This window comes from Psittacula echo (assembly GCF_963264785.1).
Source record: "Psittacula echo genome assembly, chromosome: 18".
NCBI classification, from domain to species: domain Eukaryota; kingdom Metazoa; phylum Chordata; class Aves; order Psittaciformes; family Psittacidae; genus Psittacula; species Psittacula echo.
Genome location: NC_137754.1, coordinates 1,641,944 through 1,661,463, shown reverse-complemented (window position 1 = coordinate 1,661,463; position 19,520 = coordinate 1,641,944). Strand labels below are relative to the sequence as shown.

At 45.1% G+C, this 19,520-nt stretch overlaps 1 protein-coding gene across 6 annotated transcripts in view; it reads left to right on the top strand.

The window, feature by feature from the left end:
- PRDM10 (PR/SET domain 10) overlaps positions 1-19,520 on the top strand; it is a 44,219-nt gene that overhangs the window by 19,079 nt on the left and 5,620 nt on the right. For all 6 annotated transcript variants that reach the window (XR_013958208.1, XM_080631767.1, XM_080631765.1 and 3 more), the window contains 11 exons: positions 1,943-2,015; positions 2,660-2,777; positions 3,598-3,727; positions 6,261-6,488; positions 11,337-11,684; positions 13,333-13,488; positions 14,236-14,415; positions 15,131-15,241; positions 16,314-16,514; positions 17,521-17,664; positions 18,601-18,771. Coding sequence is in view for 5 of the 6 variants with exons in the window: in XM_080631767.1 (XP_080487893.1) it covers positions 1,943-2,015; positions 2,660-2,777; positions 3,598-3,727; positions 6,261-6,488; positions 11,337-11,684; positions 13,333-13,488; positions 14,236-14,415; positions 15,131-15,241; positions 16,314-16,514; positions 17,521-17,664; positions 18,601-18,771 (1,860 nt within the window). In the remaining variant the exon portion in view is untranslated. The remainder of the gene's footprint in view (positions 1-1,942; positions 2,016-2,659; positions 2,778-3,597; positions 3,728-6,260; positions 6,489-11,336; positions 11,685-13,332; positions 13,489-14,235; positions 14,416-15,130; positions 15,242-16,313; positions 16,515-17,520; positions 17,665-18,600; positions 18,772-19,520) is intronic.

Below are 19,520 nucleotides of genomic sequence, written 5' to 3'. Positions count from 1 at the left end.
AGATAAGGTTCCTTTTGGTTTCCCTGGCATCAGCCCTTAATTTGTTTAAGCTGAATCACTAGAAACCTAGTTAATCCATTTGAAGTGCCTCCAAACATCATTTTCTCAAGTTTTAAATCAATTGGAAATCAGACTTTAATGAAATGCCCACAGACCTGCATGCAGCAGCAGCATTTTTCTTCCTTTATGTGTAAGTAGTGTCTTTTAGGGTAAAATTGGTTTGAGAATTGAAAGTGAATGATCCAGGCTCTGTAATGTGTTCTCCTCCCCATGTAGGGCTATAATTTATGTCCAAAGATGAGGAAGACCAGTTAAAGTTGAGAACCTGTGTATTGCATGACAGGTCTAGGAGCTACAAGGCTGTCTTCTTATCCAGCTAGTGAGATTCCTGCCAAGTAACACACACCTTTAAGGGAGTTAGAAATGCCACTGACTGCTGCTGTGTGGCCTACTACAAGTTTAAACTTACGCAGATTTTTCATGCTGAGAATCTGTTCATGCCTTCTTGCAGAAACCTCTTCTGAAATGGGACCTTTTTAATCAAACAGTAGGATAAAATGACAAATGGTGCAAGAGATCTCAGCTAAAAGTGAACATCTGGTTTTTAGGCTCTAATAAAGTTTGTCTCTCTGGTTCTCCCTGCTGAAAGCTTCCGAAATCCCTTGTATAGTGAAGGTGGGTCCATCCTGCTGCAACCTGGCAGATCTTTGTTTTGGGAAGCAGGACCATCTTGCTCCAATCCTTCAGAAGTTCAGGCACATTTGAAATGAGTCTCTGTGGATGGTGCTGCCTGTTTTCTATGGAGAGAAAGCAGGAAAGAAATGGATATTATTTTCCTATTACTCTTGTTCCGCCAAGGACCAGCACTTGGGTGACACAGTTTCACAGTTTCACAGTATGTTAGAGATTGGAAGGGACCTCAAGAGATCATCTAGTCCAATCCCCCTGCCAGAGCAGGAACACCTAGATAAGGTTACACAGGAATGTGTCCAGGCGGGTTTTGAATGTCTCCAAAGAAGGAGACTCCACAACCTCCCTGGGCAGCCTGTTCCAGTGTTCTGTCACCCTCACTGAGAAGAAGTTTCTTCTCAAGTTTAAGTGGAACCTCTTGTGTTCCAGTTTATACCCATTACCCCTTGTCTTATCATAGTTTGCCATTGAGAAGAGCCTGGCTCCATCCTCATGACACTCCCCCTTTATATATTTATATACACTAATAAGGTCCCCCCGCAGTCTCCTCTTCTCCAAACTATAGAGACCCAGCTCCCTCAGCCTTTCCTCATAAGGGAGATGCTCCACTCCCTTAATCATCTTAGTCGCCCTGCGCTGGACTCTCTCCAGCAGGTCCCTGTCCTTCTTGAACTGAGGGGCCCAGAACTGGACACAATATTCCAGATGCGGTCTCACCAGGGCCGAGTAGAGGGGAAGGAGGACCTCTCTCGACCTACTGACCACCCCCCTTCTAATACACCCCAGGATGCCATTGGCCTTCCTGGCCACAAGGGCACAGTGTTGGCTCATGGTCATCCTGCTGTCCACTAGGACCCCCAGATCCCTCTCCCCTACACTACTCTCTAACAGGTCGTTCCCCAACCTATACTTTTCATATGATGTATACCCATCCTTTTCAATCATACACTTGTGTCTGAAGAGATTAATCTTGTCTCCTTTAGAGCTTCTGGTAGCCATGTGTGAGATGAACATTCATATTAGGAGGCTGTACCTTAAAATTAAATGGATATGCCTTCTGAGCAAAGCTCTTTCATTCCTCAGTGGGGGCACATTGATCTCAACAGGCTTCATCATTGAGGATGAAAGGAGCGATAAGAGTTAGTGGTTGAGGCAAGTGAAGTAAATGCATTGCTTAAAACCCCCTTTCAAATGGATTCCCTCTAGTTCTGGTTCCATCTGAGCATTCTGTTATCTTCTCTTCCTGCTGCAGGTGTGGTATGCTGCCTCTTATGCAGAGTTTGTGAACCAGAAGATCCATGACATATCTGAGGAGGAAAGGAAGGGTAACTTGGGCTCTTCTCTTGAGTTTTCTTGTGTGGCAGTGTTTGGGTGTTGTACTTCTCTGTTTCAAGTATGCAGCTTGTCTAGTGCTCCCAAGTTTCTGCTAGGTTAAGAGAAGTTAAATCAGATCTTGATTGTATTATTGGGGCTTATTTCTACTAACTCGTCTCATGCTATTATTACAATAACTTAACCTTTTGCCTCAGTTTCCGGGAAGCATTAGGTTGCTGTTGGAAAGAGCTATGTTTCTGTGCTTGGTGCTTAATGTTGAGTCTCTCATAAACTGATGTGCTGCTGCTTTAGATTGAGTGCTTCTCTTGACCTCCCCATACTTACGCTAGAGATCCAATCCTGTAGGTGCTTTTCTATGAATTTCAGAATCTCCCTGAATTTTAAGCGGTGTTTATAGTCTATGTGAACTGTCCCCAGTGACCTTTTTATCTTTCTATGATGAGCTGTGGTCATGCCACAGTGCAGAGGGGATAAAAGCAAAGCTAAAGGGAGCAGTGCTGCGGATACTCTGCAGTTTGTCTAACCTCCATGGGAGAAATGTGGCTTAGGGAGAAAAGAAACCCCAACCAAACAAATGAAGCATTTCATCGGTGATGACTGAGATGCTGTTCCTGACCTTTCCCTTTGAACATAGTTCTTAGAGAGCAAGAGAAGAACTGGCCCTGTTACGAGTGCAATCGGCGCTTCATGAGCTCAGAGCAGCTCCAGCAGCACCTCAACTCCCACGATGAGAAGCTGGACTTCTTCAGCAGGTACTGAAAGCTTTGCTTCTCTGTCACTCTGGTGTGTCCCCAAACTGGCAGAAAGCAGTGGTTTTGTCCTAGAGATCTTGCTGCCCAACCTGGGTGCCTGTGGGAGAACAGCTCAGCACCAGAAGGTAAGAACATGGCACCAGGAAGCTGATTGCTGTAAGAGACTTTGCAGTAGAAGCAGCTTAAGGGAAATAAACACCCCATTGAAACTGGTGACATGATTTTGGTTTGCTTTTGGGTTGTTTTGACAGTGACTTAAAAAGCTGCATTATTTCAGTACCACAATATTGGAATACATATGCTTCTTGGATGTGTGCGGCTACAGAGCCTGGAGAACAAGGCTTGTAGCACTTTGCCTCCTCATGGGGCTGACAACATAGTTTATCCTGACCTATTCAAAGCTAAATATACAAACATCCATCGGAGAACAGTAGATATTGGTGTCTTCCTTTTCCTGAAACTTAGCAAGTGGCTTAATTTTGGGCTGGTTTGGTTTTTGTTTGACACAGAAAATAGTTCCCTTTTGTTTGCTGCCTGACATCAATGGCTGCATGGCTTTTGGGGGAAGGGATGTTACAGCTTCAGGTTTTAAATTGGTTTCCTTGTATTCCGTCTTTCCAGCACACTGGAAGTAGGAGAGTTGCCATGGCACAGGAGTTGCTAGAAGCCAATAATCCTTTTGGTCACACAATTAATGAAATCAGTTGTTGTATGTTCTGGTTACTGAGTTGAATGATGCTGAGAGAGAATGTGTACAATGAGTGGAGACTCCAAATCCAACCTGTTTTGTCTCTAACCTGGAGTTCTATGTGTCCTGCAGAGCCAGAGGCCGAGGTCGTGGCCGAGGGAAGAGGAGGTTTGGACCAGGCAGGCGCCCCGGGCGCCCTCCCAAATTCATGCGTATGGAAGTAACCAGTGAAAATGGGGAGAAGTGTGAAGAAGGGACACAGGTATATTTTGGGGGGTGGAAAGAAGGAAAAAATCATCACATAAGATGTAAACTTGGGGTATCAGTGCAAACTGGGGGTGTGCTTGGGACTTACACCCAAGTAATTCTTGCTTTTCTAGCTGTGATTTTCTGCTTCCCCTCTGTAAGAACTGTAAAATCACTCACATTTCTACAGCAACTTTGAGCACTAAGCACGTAGCACTGAGGTGGGTTATTGCAGCACTTGAGCAGCATCACAAAAGTAATTTAGGCAGTAAAAGTGTAATGGGAATTTAGGTTTGTATTAGTCCTTTCTGGAACAGGAGGTCGGAGCCTGCTTTTAGAGCTGTTGCTGGTAGAATTAAATCAGTTTGAGCTATGATTCTTCACGATGTTTGAATATTAACAAAAGAGCCTCCTGCAGGCGTGCTTCCTGCAAGGATTTCCTTTGCTTGTGGCTGTTGGTTTTATTCTGTAGGGACCTAGTATGATGTATTTAAGTCAAATGCTGAGTTCTTGCTGACCATGCTTAGGTTACCACCAAGAGCTTTGCTGAAAGGTGTCAGGAGGGCTCAGTGGCTCTGTTTTATGACTCAGCTGAAAGCTGCTATCTGAGAGGTAATTTTCCTCTGGCATCTTACTGGTTCATGGTTCAGTGCTGACTGAGAGAGAGGAATATGTACATTGTCTGTGAATGCCTGCCACTCATCTTCTGAGGCTGCAGCATTGCCCTAAATGCTGCATTACGTGCAGGCAGTTGGGAGATCACCCTCTCTGCAATCTGACATGACACAAGCCAGCTCCAGTTAGACGAGTAAGCATAATGCTGTTCCCAAACTCTTAACTACAGAGACACAGGGTGCAGTCCTATGCTAATGTGTCTGGCCTCTGGACCAGCAGTGCCTCGTGTCCTGCCAGCTTGGTGCCTGGCTCAGAGCTCATGTGTCTGTACACTCCAGTGAGGCTACAGTTGTATCCCAAGCCCTTGAGGTTGGTCTGTCTCACTAAGGACTAGGCACAAGTTCATCTGCCTGGTAGCTTGAGACTCGGGGTGCTGTGAGCACGGTTTAGGGTCAGTAACTGGGGCAACTTGCCCCCTAGAGCAGGACCAGACATTTGACTGGTGTATTGCTCTAAGTGTCTCTTAGCTGGTAAGCATTTGTGGTTTACAACAGCTCTGCTCCTTCTAGCACATCCCTGTTTTTCTTCTCCCACATCTGTGTTTGTGCTTTGGCAGTACCAAAGCTGATATACTTCTAGTGCTCCCTCTCCTGTCTTGGGCTTTTAAGTTGCCTTAGTTTGCATTAAGTGCTGTCAAGTAAGGATCTATGTTGGGTTATTTTCTTGTAATACAAGAGAATTCCATCCCAGAGGAGTTACTGGAACTTCTACAAAAAGGATGTAGATATTTGGCATGTACTTCCTGCTCCCAACACCCTCCCTTTTCTTTTATGCTAAGAGGAGGCAAACTGCTTTGTGTGATAAATATAAATGATGCATGCAGCTGGGTAGATGAGAGTGTGCAGAGCTTGGAAACTGGATGGCAAAAGGCACAGTGCACAGTATAATCAGCTTGTTTGTCACTCTCCAGCACTCCAGCTTGTTTGTTAGAAAGAAGAAGACAGTGCATAACAATACATGATAATATTTCAAAGTGACAACGAGGCAGAAATTCTCTGCTTTCCCTGGTCTCTGCTAGTGGTTTTGGTTGTTTTCTCATGGATCATCTTATGTCACCTTTGGTTAAAGCAGTAGGAGTCGTGAGACATGAGTAGAAGAACTTCTTTGGCTATTAACAGCTGGGTTACTTCGATTGTCTGTGTGAAGTCAGACAATATGGTGGCTAAGATGTTGTCCTCAACATCAGAAGGACGTGGAGCTGTTGGAGCAAGTCCAGAGGAGGCCATGAGGATGATCAGGGGCTGGAGCACCTCCCTTATGGAGACAGGCTGAGAACATTGGGACTGTTCAGCCTGGAGAAGAGAAGCTGCACGGAGACCTCAGAGCAGCTTCCAGTGTCTGAAGGGGGCTACAAGGGTGCTGGAGAGGGGCTCTGCATCAGGGACTGTAGTGATAGGACAAGGAGTGATGGGTGCAAACTGAAACAGGGCAAGTTCAGGATGGATATAAGGAACTTCTTCCCTATGAGGGTGGTGAGGAGCTGGCACAGGGTGCCCAGAGAAGTGGAGAATGCTCCATTCCTGGCAGTGTTCAAGGCCAGGTTGAGCCTTGGGTGACATGGTCTAATGTGAGGCATCCCTGCCCATGAACAGGGGTTGGAACTGGATGATCTTAAGGTTCTTTCCAACCCAAGCCAGTCTATGAAGAGAGTCACCAACCTGCAGCGCTGCTTCCCTGGCGCTCTGAATGTTGCTGTAGGTGGAGGTGATGTGCTGAGAGCATCGATGGACCGCAGCAGGAACATGTTAGTGTAGAAACATCTTGTTTCTAGCTTGTGATGAGCACGTAGAGATCTTGCTGCCTGCTGAGTATTATCAAAGCCTCTTTCAGTGGGTGGGGGGAATAATCACTGGTTGTATGATTTGCGATTTCAGGACTTGCTGCATTTTTCCAGCAAGGGGCAGTTTGATGAGGCCGGACAAGCCACACTGAACGGGTTGGAGCAGCAGGAGCAGACTCCAGTGCCACCAGAGCCACAGTCTGCACTGGAGCAGCAGTCAGAAAACCACCCGCTACAAATGCAGGCGCAGCACGATGAGAGCCCGGTGCCCACGCAGAGCACCATGACAGCAGATGACATGAGGCGAGCAAAGCGTATCAGGGTAAGCAAAGAGGACAGCAGATGACATCTCCTCTTTCCCTCTCCATTTGCTGCCATGTGGAGAACACTGGGCCTGCTTGCCAGGACCCAGCTGGTCTCTCTCCCACTGTTGTATCTGTATCCGAATCCCAAATAAATCATCTTGTTCCTTTCAGCCTCTGCACTGAGAGGAAGGCAAATCTCATGTAAAGAACTAGTATATCATGAGATGCTACTGAGAACAGGTCACCAATTGGAGCCGATTCAATTCTAGCACACGAATTCTTTCACAGAAACACAGTCCATCCAAGCTGGCAAGCAGGAGTGCTTCAAACAGCCAGCTGAATCATGGTACTGTGGCACAGACTTGCTCACAGCACCATCTGTGCCCCTCACAACTCTTCCCTTGCAAATAGTTGCCAAAGAGGAGCCACAACCTCTGTTTAGATTCATTTAGGTGATGATAGTTAGTGAAAAAAGCCTTTCCTGGGGTCGAAAAGCCTGCCTGTCTTTAAACTAAAACCTGTGCTAGGAGATTTCTGTACTGACAGCAAACGCTTTCAGCCTGAGCTCTGTGTCAACTGAGTGAGCTGGTTTTCCTCTGCTGTGTGTGGGAGGGAAATGATTCAAGCAAATAATCCTTCAAGCCATGTAAGTGTGAGATTGGCTTATTTAGCCTCCAATCTTTCTCTTTCTCTTCCATGTGTAAAATTTTGATTACAGAAGGGAGCAGCTGCACTTGGGGTAAGAATCCATTTGAGGGGATGAGAAAGGATTGGAAAAGAGGAACTTTTCCATATAGGAAGATGTTAAGGCAAATTTTGCTCTCAGTTTATAGCAGTATATATGAGACCAGTGGTGGTGTTACCCCCATAAGTGCAGTGAGTATCTTAAAGGAAGAATTTGGCTGAGGCACCTTAAGACTGCAGAAACCATATCAGATGCACTCTGAGTGACAAGTTCCTAACAGTCATTTGACTTTGGTATGTTAAAAGCTTGGGGGATTTTTACTGAATGTATTGAAGGGTGGATAATGGAGCATGAAGACAGATGCTGAGTGTTTGACATTGAAGAGTGTGGGTATTTACTGCATACGAGATGCCACAGCTTCCTCAGGAGAAGGGATTAGAAAGTGTTGCCTATTTCCCTGCATTTTTGAACCTAAGACGTGAACTTGAGATCTTCTGGGACAGTAAATGTGGGGAAAAAAGGGACAGGACTTCTGAAGTTCTTTTGTCTTGTGGATTAGCTTTTGTTCACTGGGAATTCATCAGAAGTGGATGACAACTCAGAGAAGTGCAGTGGTGGTTTAGTCCTCGGTGACATGTTTCTATCTATCTCCACATCTCCCTAACTTCCCCTACAGCAGAGTCCTGGAGATGCTTCAGGGCAGGGGCAGAATGGCAGATGGATGGCTGTGTAGCACCTTTCCGTATTGCGTCAGGCTGTGAGCAATGAGAACTTGAGAGAAAAGGAAACTAGCAAGTGTAAAATCACAGCAAGCTCTAGCAGCCTGTGAGCACTCATTCAGCCCAACTATTCACAGCACCTCCTTCCCATAACATGCACTTAAATACTGCAAACAAGCAAACATACGAGTTTAAGATGTGTATATATCATTTGCTTCCAAAGAACAGGTAGAAAGTCTTGACCTGGAGATCTGTGTAGCTCTAGTTCTTCCTTATTACTCATCTAGGATTTAATTCTCAAAACCAGTAATTCTTTGTGAACTGCTTCAACTTTTCTAAGCTTTGAGGCAGTGATGCTCAGAGTGCTTTCATCCTAGCTGGAAGCACTGATCTCTAGTGCCCCAGGGTTCCAATCCTGATAGGATCAGTTCACTTTCAGCCTCTGCTTTAGAGTGGAGTCTCCTTGGAGATCAGACTGCCTTAAATCTGGTAGTGATGTCCTCAGTATTGAAAAGGTACACCCACCCTTCAAGATACTCTTGTAGCAAATGAGAGGAAGGTTTTGGTCTGCAGCCAAAAGGAATACTTGGTTTTAGTTCAGTTCTGGGCAGTGTCCAGAGTGTCAATGAGCTGACCCCAAACACTGGCAGGGATAGAGATATGGTTTGGAAAGCACAAATCGTGTGCTGAAAGAAACGCAACCAGTTGTATAATAAAGAGTACAAACAGTAAGCTGAGGTTAAAAGAAGCCCCTACTCCTTAACTTTTTCACTCTTGTAATCCTTGCCCTGTTGTCATCCTGCCTTAATTATTCCCTTCTGCTAAAAGCATTTCATTGTTGCTGTGGCTCTGCAGTCTGCATCACATCACTGTTAGTCAACTCTGAGAAAACATGAAAGGTCACAAAACACTCTCAAGATGATCTGTGGGTTTTATCTTTGCCCTTTAACTCCCCTCAGGCATTTACTACTACAGGGTAAACCTTGAAGATCTCCTTAGTGTTTCCTAAGGCAAGAACCTCAAGGGAGTTATGCCTAAGTAAAGAGTAAACTCCAGCTACAAGAGCTGGCCCTTGTGGTGACCTGCAGAAGTAAAGGCTTCTGTTTTCAAGTCCATTGCATAACATAACTATTTTTCTCTCCCTCAATGCTGCCTGCTCAGCTGGAGCTGCAGGTAGGTTTGGTTTGGGTTTTTGCTGTATCTAATGGAATGGTACATAGCAACATCATCCTCCGTGTTGTTTTGTCCAACTTCTGTTTAGTGTTTCTTTATTGACCTCCACATTGTGAATTGTCACATTTGTTCTTCTTCAAGCAACCAATGTCCGGAACTAAGTGTTAATTGAATAACAATTTGCATTCTTCTAGTTCTTTCCATACTGATTCATTGCAAATTTAAGATGAATATTATAGGTGTAAACTGCTGGATGAAATACTATAATAACCATCTTAGTTTGGGAGGATCTGTTTGTGCACTTGTTTGCACTGGATCAATGTTATCAGCTGATGAGACAACACTTAGTTCTTTTTCTGTTCCTTGTGATAGCTGCTAGCTTATTTAACCAAAAAGCAGTAAAACATTTCACCCTTCTGTAGCCTCTGAGATAGCAATGGGACTATGTTGATTTACATGGTATAGAAGTCTTAACCAGTCAGATCCTGGTACCTTACCAGTGATCAAATAGTAAAGTATGGTAATAGTGGAGCTAAGAACTTAAAAGTGCATCTCTTCAACTATTTGGTTTCTTAGCATATCCCTCTAGTTAAGGGGAAAGCTACCTATTTCTGAGTGCAAGCAACATGTGAATTTTCACCCAGCACATGCCTGTCTTCCTCACTCATGGCGTGACTTAGCAGATCCATCTATTTCCCATTGTCCTCACCTCTCCCCTGGTAAAATGGAGAACGGAGATGATGACAATTCAGCAACAAACCCGGTTGCTGTCATCTTCCTCTTCCTGGAATGAAAGTGTAGGTTTCCCTCTGCAGTTCAGATGGTGCAAAGGATCATTCAGGTTCACTAATATAATCTCTAGCACAGCGCTTCACAGTATTCCAAAGCTGTTCTCTCATTCCAGCAGACTTGCTCCTGACTTTACTTTCTCAGTGTCAGCTGTTGGCACACACTTAAGAGACACAGCACATATCAGCCCAGACATTGTCACAAGAGGAGGAGAAAGGAAACAGGGAAATCTGTTTGCAGATTTCTGGCACGTATCTCTTGAAGTGTGTAACGTTGAATGTGTTCAAGCACAGGTGCCAGGGATGTTCTGGTGCTATTTCTCTGAACTATCATCGTATAGGTTCTGTGTGTGACATCTGAAAAGGGAAGACAGCAGTAAAAGATGAGGTATATATCTTAGTTTGGAGAAGAGCAGATATTCCTTAGACTTCTTACAATGTGCTTTCAGTACACTACTGGTGATAGTGTGCTGTGGGGTTTCGTGCATGCAGAGGTAGGACGGACTTCCAACTTTGCAACATACAAATCCTCATCCGATACTGAAATGCAGGTGCAGGCCACACTTGCTTGTTTCTACAGGTAGCGTGTCCAGCAGCATCTGTTCCTCCAGCAGACAGTGCTGGTGTTGGGACTCTAGAACATTCATCTGAAGGGGAGAAAAGGAAGAGGTAACAATCATGGGATGATACAGGAAAGGTAGACCTAAGGAAAGCACACACCAAAGCAAAGCAGGGGCTAAGGAGAGTGTGCAGTAGGAGTGGAAAAAAATAGAGAAGAGCAGCCCAGAACATTAAACTTTAAGATGAATATTCACACAAAGTCCATCATGCTCCATTCACCATATTCTTGTTGTTTCTTGCAATACCAAGAAAAGCAATTTCAAGTTGGACTGTGTATAATCAACTGTCCTTTGAGTAGACAACAGAATCTATCAGAGCTCCTCTTGATTTAGCACTTTAGTTTGTCTTTCATCTCTCTTCTTCTTCATTTTCAAGCTCTAGCATATGATGGATGCTAAACGGCAAAGACAGGCAAATTGCTCACGAGTTCTTAGCCATTGCTGGGAAACCTGCCATTCTGCCCTTGCTGGAATGTTTTCAGAGTCTGTTCTTTTTGATGAAAACAGAAAGCTTTAGGCTAGCATCTCTTGAATGTATGTTCCACCAGAAGCTTTCCAGGCAATGCTAAACCACTGCTGCACATCTCTGTCATGATCTTGGGTGCAGATGCTGATTTTTAGGGGCCAGGTGTGTACCAGGAAAATGCCATGTTAAAGACAAAAATGGGCAGAAAACAGGGACTGGAGAGGAAACTTCTGCTTTGTGTGCTCCTAATGGTGTGGAACTGCAGGTTTATCCCTTAAGGTCTGCCTGTCACAGCCTCCGCTTATGTGAATTGGGGACAGTATAACATGAAAGCATTTTGGTTTTGAAGTATATTTAACCTTGAAAATAGACGTGGAATCTATAGATAATAAAAACAGGCTCTGTTTCCTGCAGAATGCAGCTCTTCAGCACCTCTTCATCCGGAAATCCTTTCGCCCCTTCAAATGCCTCCAGTGTGGGAAGGCCTTCAGGGAAAAGGACAAACTGGATCAGCACCTCCGCTTCCACGGGCGGGAAGGGAACTGCCCTTTGACTTGTGACATCTGCAACAAGGGCTTCATCAACAGTGGGGCTCTCGAGAGCCACATGAAGTTCCACATGGACCAGAAAACATATTCCTGCATCTTCTGTCCCGAGTCCTTTGACCGCCTGGATCTGCTCAAAGACCACGTGGCCATCCATGTCAACGATGGCTATTTCACCTGCCCTACCTGCAAGAAACGCTTTCCAGACTTTATCCAGGTGAGGTGCCTTCCAGGTCCCTTGTAAGCACTCTGTGAGCTTTGCAGTGCTGTTCTTGGGTCATGCTGCATGTCAGTTCATTTTCACAAGATAAAGGGTCCAACTCATTTGGAAATTGAAAAGGAAAAGTCATCAAGCATTGCTAGATGCTGTCTTAAGCCACTGAAGTGCTCTTTCTGCTACACGATCAGGTGTAGTACTTCAGCCTGGCACTGCACTGCAGGAAGAGTGGTTCCTTATGCTCCAGAGATTCCTAAACCAGAGGTCCTGACTACTTTCGAACAGTGCAGATCCTTGGCACAAAAAGGAACCATCTTTCTGCGTGTGCTTTAATATCCCTTGTCCTTTGTCATTCAGACTCTGAAGCAAAACAAATGGTGGTATTAAGTCTTTAATCCCTTGACTGTTTCTGTCAGGATAATTCACTTGAATCCTTGCAGAAACACCAGAACAGATCAGGATATTCTGCTTCCTGACTTCTCACTTGGCTTCAGGTGGGGAGCTTATTATTCTTCTTCCCAGCACTGTGCTTGGGAAAGAGGTTACACTGCAGTAGTGAATAAAGGAACGGCTTTGTGCAGTGTGCACAGCCATTGCAGAAGATGGTTAATAGAATTCCAGGATGCTATTTAGATGGTCAGGAAGGAAGAACTGAGTGGTACCATGCACACATTCGTTATCCTTCCTAGAGATACAGAGGTTGAGAAATTTTGCTGAGCTGCCTGATTGAAATAGAAATCCAGTTTAAATCAATAGAAGCTGATAGACTATCCAATAGGTTAGAGAGGAAAAGATGCGGAAAAGTCATAATACTAAATCCATCCTGGCAAAACCCCTTTCTTTTCTGTAATGGTTGAACAAGGAAAAGGGATGATTCAGAACTGCTGTGCTGCAGCCTAATGCCCCATGAACATTCCTGTGGAACTGATCAAGCCAGAAGGACATCCCATGGCTTTTTTTCCCAGCAATTTGGGTCTATTTTGGAGATTAAACCTTATTTTTTCAGCTGGTGCTATGTGAATCATAAAGTCTAGTCACCACAGACTGCTGCCTACTTGAATACTTTGATGTGGAGCAAATATCAAGTTGTTCCACTTCAGATAAGTACTAGGAGACAGCACAGATTTAATTAGGGATCCATATATTGAGTAGTGGTTGGATTTGAAATATCAAACCTCATTAGTTACTTTATTGGAGGTGGGAAAACCCAAAACATTGGATGGGTCAGGGACAGTCCCAAAGTATGCCAAAGGAATTGCCATTCTCTCTGATGGAAAGGAATTGGTCCTTGTCTTTAGATTTCTTATAAATGAAGATAAGGAACCTCAGATAAATGCTGTAACTCAAGGATGATGCAGTAAAACTGGTACATGGTAGTCTTTGGCCACCTATTAAGTACCCATCTATACAATAGCTTCAAGAATCAGTCTTGAGGAAATCAAATTGTCCATCCAGATGCGTAATACAAATGTTTTGGCTTTATGGAAGCAATTGCCAAGGTATCAACTGTTCCGATAAAGCACTTTATAAACCAGAGAAGATCAGAGAGCTGTTAAAACCTTCTTCCTTCATGCTAAGAGTTCCCTAGACTGTTTTACCACATACTTCTCTCTTCTGAATGAATTCTGTTTACTCTCTGCCACTGCAGGTGAAGAAGCACGTCCGCAGCTTCCACTCAGAGAAGATCTACCAGTGTACAGAGTGCGACAAAGCCTTCTGCCGCCCTGACAAGCTGCGCCTCCACATGCTACGCCACTCGGACCGCAAAGACTTCCTGTGCTCCACGTGTGGCAAGCAGTTCAAGGTAAAGGGAGTCCTCACTGGGTTATTCCTGGTGCAGGTGGAGAAGGAACACCATTCTTTACCCTTCTCCAAGTAGATGAGTTCATGTTCTCCAAGGTGGATGAAACAAACATGTGGAAGTTGCATGTGCTGCTTTGTGTCATATGGGAGTGACAACACTGATTTCTGATGGGCAAGGGGCAGGATTCACCCTAGCATAAACATCTCACCTATCAAATCTTACTTCTAATAATACAGTAGCAAAGGACACTTCCATCTTCTCATGAAGAACTGGGTCATTATGCAGCTCAATTGCAGATGCTTGGGTTGCATTGCTTAGTTTAGTTAAGAAAAGCTCTTGCTGATATTAGGAAACCTCTTGCTGAAACCAGGAATAATATTCCTGGCCAAGATGCCGATATCTGTGGCATCCGTCTTGTCAGCACAGGGCATCCAAATGCCTTTCCAGATCCCACCAGAACACATGGAGCAGACTGTAAGCCAGGAAGACTGTGATGGCAGCAGCCTGCTCCTTGTCGCTTGGTTTCTTATGGGCTACTGAGGGACTGGATGCTTTGGGGTGAAGAAGCACTTTCTAGACAGTGTGTGTATATCCAGAAAGGCTGGACTGCATCCAGGCAGTAGGTTCAGCACCGTGGTAGGATGTGAGCCCAAGAGATATATCTGAGCAACTCGCATTGTGGCTCTTGTAACAGGTAGTAAGGCAGTAGCAGTGCTGATGCTTTCCTGCCTGATTGCTCTTTCCCAGAGGAAGGACAAACTGCGAGAGCACATGCAGAGGATGCACAACCCCGAGAGGGAGGCCAAGAAGGCGGATCGGATCAGCCGCTCCAAGACCTTCAAGCCTCGGATCGCTTCCACTGACTACGAGAGCTTCATGTTCAAGTGCAGACTCTGCATGATGGGCTTCCGCCGCAGGGGCATGTTGGTGAGCACTCCAGTTTCCCTTCCAGCTTCTGCATTTTGATGCGTAGTTAATGAATGAAGATGGAATTTCAGTGGCTGGAACATAAGGATGCTGTAAAACTGGGTGAACTTCATAGCGAAGATGATACATCTTGTTTTAAAGCTGTGTGTCTTAATGTGTGCCTTTGTTGTATGCTTGGTTGTCACTATCCCATTTCAACACTAAGTAACGCTGGCTGGTGTGTATTTAACAGAACGTGGGATGTATATATCACCTGGTTCAGCTGTACTGCCTCAGTTTTCCTGACTGTCTTGCCATTTTTTGCTTCTTCCCCTTCCTGAGGAGCCTCTCCTGGCCATGCCCTCTAACTGCCACTATGTAAAGGGTGTTATGCAGCAGGAGAGCTTATTTGCAAGTATTTCATGAGGTTTGTGATTTCAGCTAGCAAAGACCTGCCTGGGTAGAGACCTTTTACATTACCTCTGCTGCAAGAGTTCTGGCAAGCTGGTCTACCCCTTCCCATCTTAATTTGATTAGAGAAACTGTGAATGAGATCTGGCAAGACCTTCAGCAGCTGACTGAATGCACAAGAACCCCTGCAGCAGCAAATGCTTCTGTGCTGCTGGCTACCGTCGCTACAGTTTTGGTCTGGCTGTTCTGCATGTTGAGGAGAAGCAGCAATTCCTCAGCTTCCAGCTGTAATACTCTCTTTTTCTCTGTGCCTCTTCCTCTTAAGGTGAATCATTTATCAAAAAGACATCCAGACATGAAAATAGAAGAGGTGCCAGAGCTCACGTTGCCCATCATCAAACCCAACAGAGATTACTTCTGTCAGTACTGTGATAAGGTATGTAAGGAAGACACCCGTAGGAGGATAACTCAGTCCTAGACCTGTATGCAACCAATTTGTCTCTGCATAGAAACATCTGACAGGGTTTGGAGCTTGCTTTTGGGGTGCTTGCCAGCAACATTCCTGCAGTACTGTCCAAACAAAGAAATTAAGATGAAATGCACTTAGGCCAAGGCAGCTGAATGCTAATTGAAAACTGCAGTTCTTTCCCCTGTCTTTGGAGTTGGAAAACTTAACACCATGATCCAGCCAGCAGTCACTCACCCTTAGACCTGCATAACTTTTTGCTACCCATGACTAAGTAGTAAATCTGTCCATTAATTACTGAACACTCATTCCTTTTGGTTTCTGCATCAGTTCTAAAAGTGAGCCTCTAACCCCTTTTATTTTAAGCTGCTTAGTCACATGCCAGTCATTCCCAGTGTTCAGTGGAGCCTGAAGCTGCTCCTGCACTGCTTTTGGGTTCCTGTTCTTATTCCCTGACCTCTGCTTTTTATGCATGTGGGTCTTTATTTACCAGGGAGCATATTTTGACTGTCACCATTCTTTCATGATGCCTCCTTTCTTTTGTTTAAAGGGAAATGAAACCCAGATAGTTTTAAGTAATATTATAGAATAGTCATTTGTCAATGTGCCTAAAAAGAGTATGTTGATCACTGAAGGCTGTTCAAACAATGTGATGCTCGGTGTGAGAATGGAGGCATCAACCCTCATGACAAATTAATATTGGACAAATTACAGCTTTGGTGATCAGTGGCTTCTCTGACATTTGATCTTCAGATATGGGGCAAAAGGTTTTCCTCTTTGATGTCCTGCTTTGATGTTTTGGTGAGGCATATGATGTCTCAAATGGCTTCTGCATGCTACACAAGAAAGAGTTGCTTCTACAGGTTGATTAAACACTGGAAGGTGAACATATATTCCTGCATTATATTATAATTGTTTGGGGCTTGAACTCAATGTAGTATCTAAAGTGACATGCAGACCTTCCAGATAAAGATAACTGGTAGCTGTTTGCTCTACAGACATCAGGGTTGCACCATTTTCACTCCAAATCTTTACCCTGCAGGTGTACAAGAGTGCCAGCAAGCGCAAAGCACACATCCTGAAGAACCATCCTGGTGCTGAGCTACCTCCAAGCATCCGGAAGCTGCGTCCTGCAGGCCCAGGAGAGCCGGATCCTATGCTGAGCACCCACACCCAGCTCACAGGCACCATTGCCACCCCTCCAGTCTGCTGCCCTCACTGTTCCAAGCAGTACAGCAGCAAGGTATGAGGGTTGTTATATAGCTGAGTGTAAAAACCAGCTCTTTCACTGGGGTATCTGTCAGTCCACAAGCAAAGCTGTTTCATTCTGAGTCAGAGTGCTGGTTTCATGCTGCCTGATGACAATGCAGGCACAGCCTGGTTGTTTTATGGCAAAATAATTCCCTAAATAGAGGGAATGAACTGGAAAGAACGCATAGTAATGTTATCAGAGTGCAGTTACAAATGGAAAGGCTTGGTAATTCCTCCCTGACAGTTACAAGGGAGAGGAGTAGGGGAACAAAATGCAGAAAAGGTGACCTCTGGACATGGTCCCCAGAATATTTGGCTGCATAAACCTTATAGGTTGTGGCATTTGGGGCAACATTTCAGCATCAGATAGCTCTAATGACCAACAACTCTTGTGAGACCATACATGGAGTATTGCTTTCAGCTCCAGGGCCCCCAGCACAAGAGGAACATGGAGCTGTTGGAGCGAGTCCAAAGGAGGCCACGGAGATGCTGCGAGGGCTGGAGCAGCTCTGCTCTGGAGCCAGACTGAGAGAGCTGGGCTGGGTCAGCCTGGAGAAGAGAAGGCTCCTTAAGGGGAGACCTTAGAGCAGCTACAGTGCCTAAAGGGGCTGCAGGAAACCTGGAGAGGGGCTTTGGACAAGGGCCTGTAGGGACAGGCCAAGGGGAATGGCTTTAACCTGCCAGAGGGGAGATAGAGCTGAGCTCTTAGGCAGAAGCTCTTCCCTGTGAGGGTGCTGAGGCACTGGTGCAGGGTGTCCAGAGAAGCTGTGGCTGCCCCATCCCTGGCAGTGTTCAAGCCCAGGTCAGATGCAGGGGCTTGGAGCAAGCTGCTCTAGTGGAAGGTGTCCAAGGGGGGATTGGAACTGGATGAGTTTTAAGATCCTTTCCAACCCAAACCATTCCATGATTCTATGCACTTTGCGATCCTGTTTTATGCCAGTTGACCTGAAGCAGGCTTACTGACTGTTTTCCTCATGCTCTCTTGCATCTCTCTGCAGACAAAGATGGTCCAGCACATCCGCAAGAAGCACCCAGAGTTTGCTCAGCTCCCGAACACGATCCACGCGCCGCTGGCAACAGCTGTCATCAGCTCCACTCCTGCTGTTCTAACCACTGACAGTACTACTGGAGAGACTGTTGTGGTAAGCACTTGGAACACATTAAATCAGGCCAGTAGAGGAGAACAAACAGCCCAAAGCCCTCTGGTCTTAGTGTTTATTTGGCACACACCACTTGAAAGAGTGGCTTCTGTTTAGTAATGACTGGATCAAACTGTGCAGAGGAGACAAGATCTCTTTAGTCACAGAATCCCAGACTGGTTTGGGTTGGAAGGGACCTTAAAGATCATCCAGTTCATGCCCCTGCCATGGGCAGGGACACTTTTGGACAGTGCAATTCTGGTTGATAACACACCTCCAGTAGCTGATCTGTTCACTGTTAATACATCAGTTAATACATCAGGAGGTGAAAGCTGAGGCTAGAAAAATCAGCTTTGTCTTCATTAGTAGTGCTGGGATGCTGCGTAGCTTTAAAAATCCTATTGATCACAACTTAAAACTTCCTATTTGAAGACTGTAAGTGGCTAAAAGACTGTTCTGCTTTAAAATGTGTAGATTCAACCATGATGCTGGTGGCTTCATAAACCTGGGGGTGCCAAATGTCTTTACACGCTTAGGCAATACAGTTAAGAAAAGTCTCACTCTGGTAGGTGAGGAGGGAAGGTGGAGTATATCCAAGAAGCACTTTTTGACTTGAAAACTAAGTCAGCTCTTGACAAATGCAGGATTTTTGTTGTCTAATAGCATAGTATTAAGTCAAAAGATTAATTCTTTAATTATTATTGCATAAATCAGTCCTCGAAGGTCCTGACCATCACATTTAGACAGAAGAGACCAATTCTAGCGGATAATCCCTGGTGACTGCTTATGACTCCATCCTCTGTACACATTAAGTTCTTGTAAATCAATGTCTAGGCCCAATGGTGTGCTGAAAAGAACTACAGCCCTGTGGAAGTACCCAATCCAGTTGACAATATGATGTCAACTGATGATGGTCTGTATCTCTCTCTACCTGCTCAGACAACAGATTTACTGACCCAGGCAATGACAGAGATATCCCAGACCCTCACCACGGACTACCGGACTCCCCAGGGAGATTACCAGCGGATCCAATACATCCCAGTGTCTCAACCCACAACTGGCTTGCAGCAGTCTCAGCACATACAGCTGCAGGTTGTGCAAGTGGCCCAGGTGAGTGGCCTGGTGGGGGACTTGATGTGCTTTTGACTCCCTCCATATCAAGCCTGTTGCTTTCTTGGGGCTGTAGCACTCGGAAGTTTGTTAAGGAGTAGTTACAAAGAGTGGTGCACACTTCTTCACAGATAAACTGGTTGATGATAGGGTTCCCTTTGTAAGCATTGTGTACTGTGCATAAATCCTGCTGGTCTTGGTCTGCTTGCTGGACACGAAGTCCTACTTCAGTTTAGTTCTGTCTATCTGGGCAGCTTTGCTCAAGTCTGCTCTAGGAAGGTTTTCCAGCACCTGGGAAAGTGGGTCAGTGGGTGACCCATTTTTGCGGTTAAAGACTAATTTGTCCTTCCTTGTTCTCAGTGAGCCAAAGTCTGGAAGTACAGAGAGCTGCTTGCTTTTCCCCTTTGTGTCATCTATTAGAATATCAGTTTTCTGTGCCTCCTGCAAATAAACCAAAGTGTAACTGGAGCAACCGAGCTGAGGAACATAACTTGGGGAGCTGTAATGAATGGGCATAGCCTTCAGATCTCTTATCCACTGGGTGAAGCTGAAAGTACCATGTGCTTGTATCTGAGTCTGCAATTCCTTGTTCTATCTGGCTCCTTGTTACAAATGAAGTTATTAATTCAGTTAATAAAGACTAAATAATGGCCTGGCCCCAGTTAATATTGACAGTGGCTGTTGTAATGATACAAGAGCATAAATACTGATTGCTAGTATTAATTTTATCAAGATCTTAGACTTGTAAT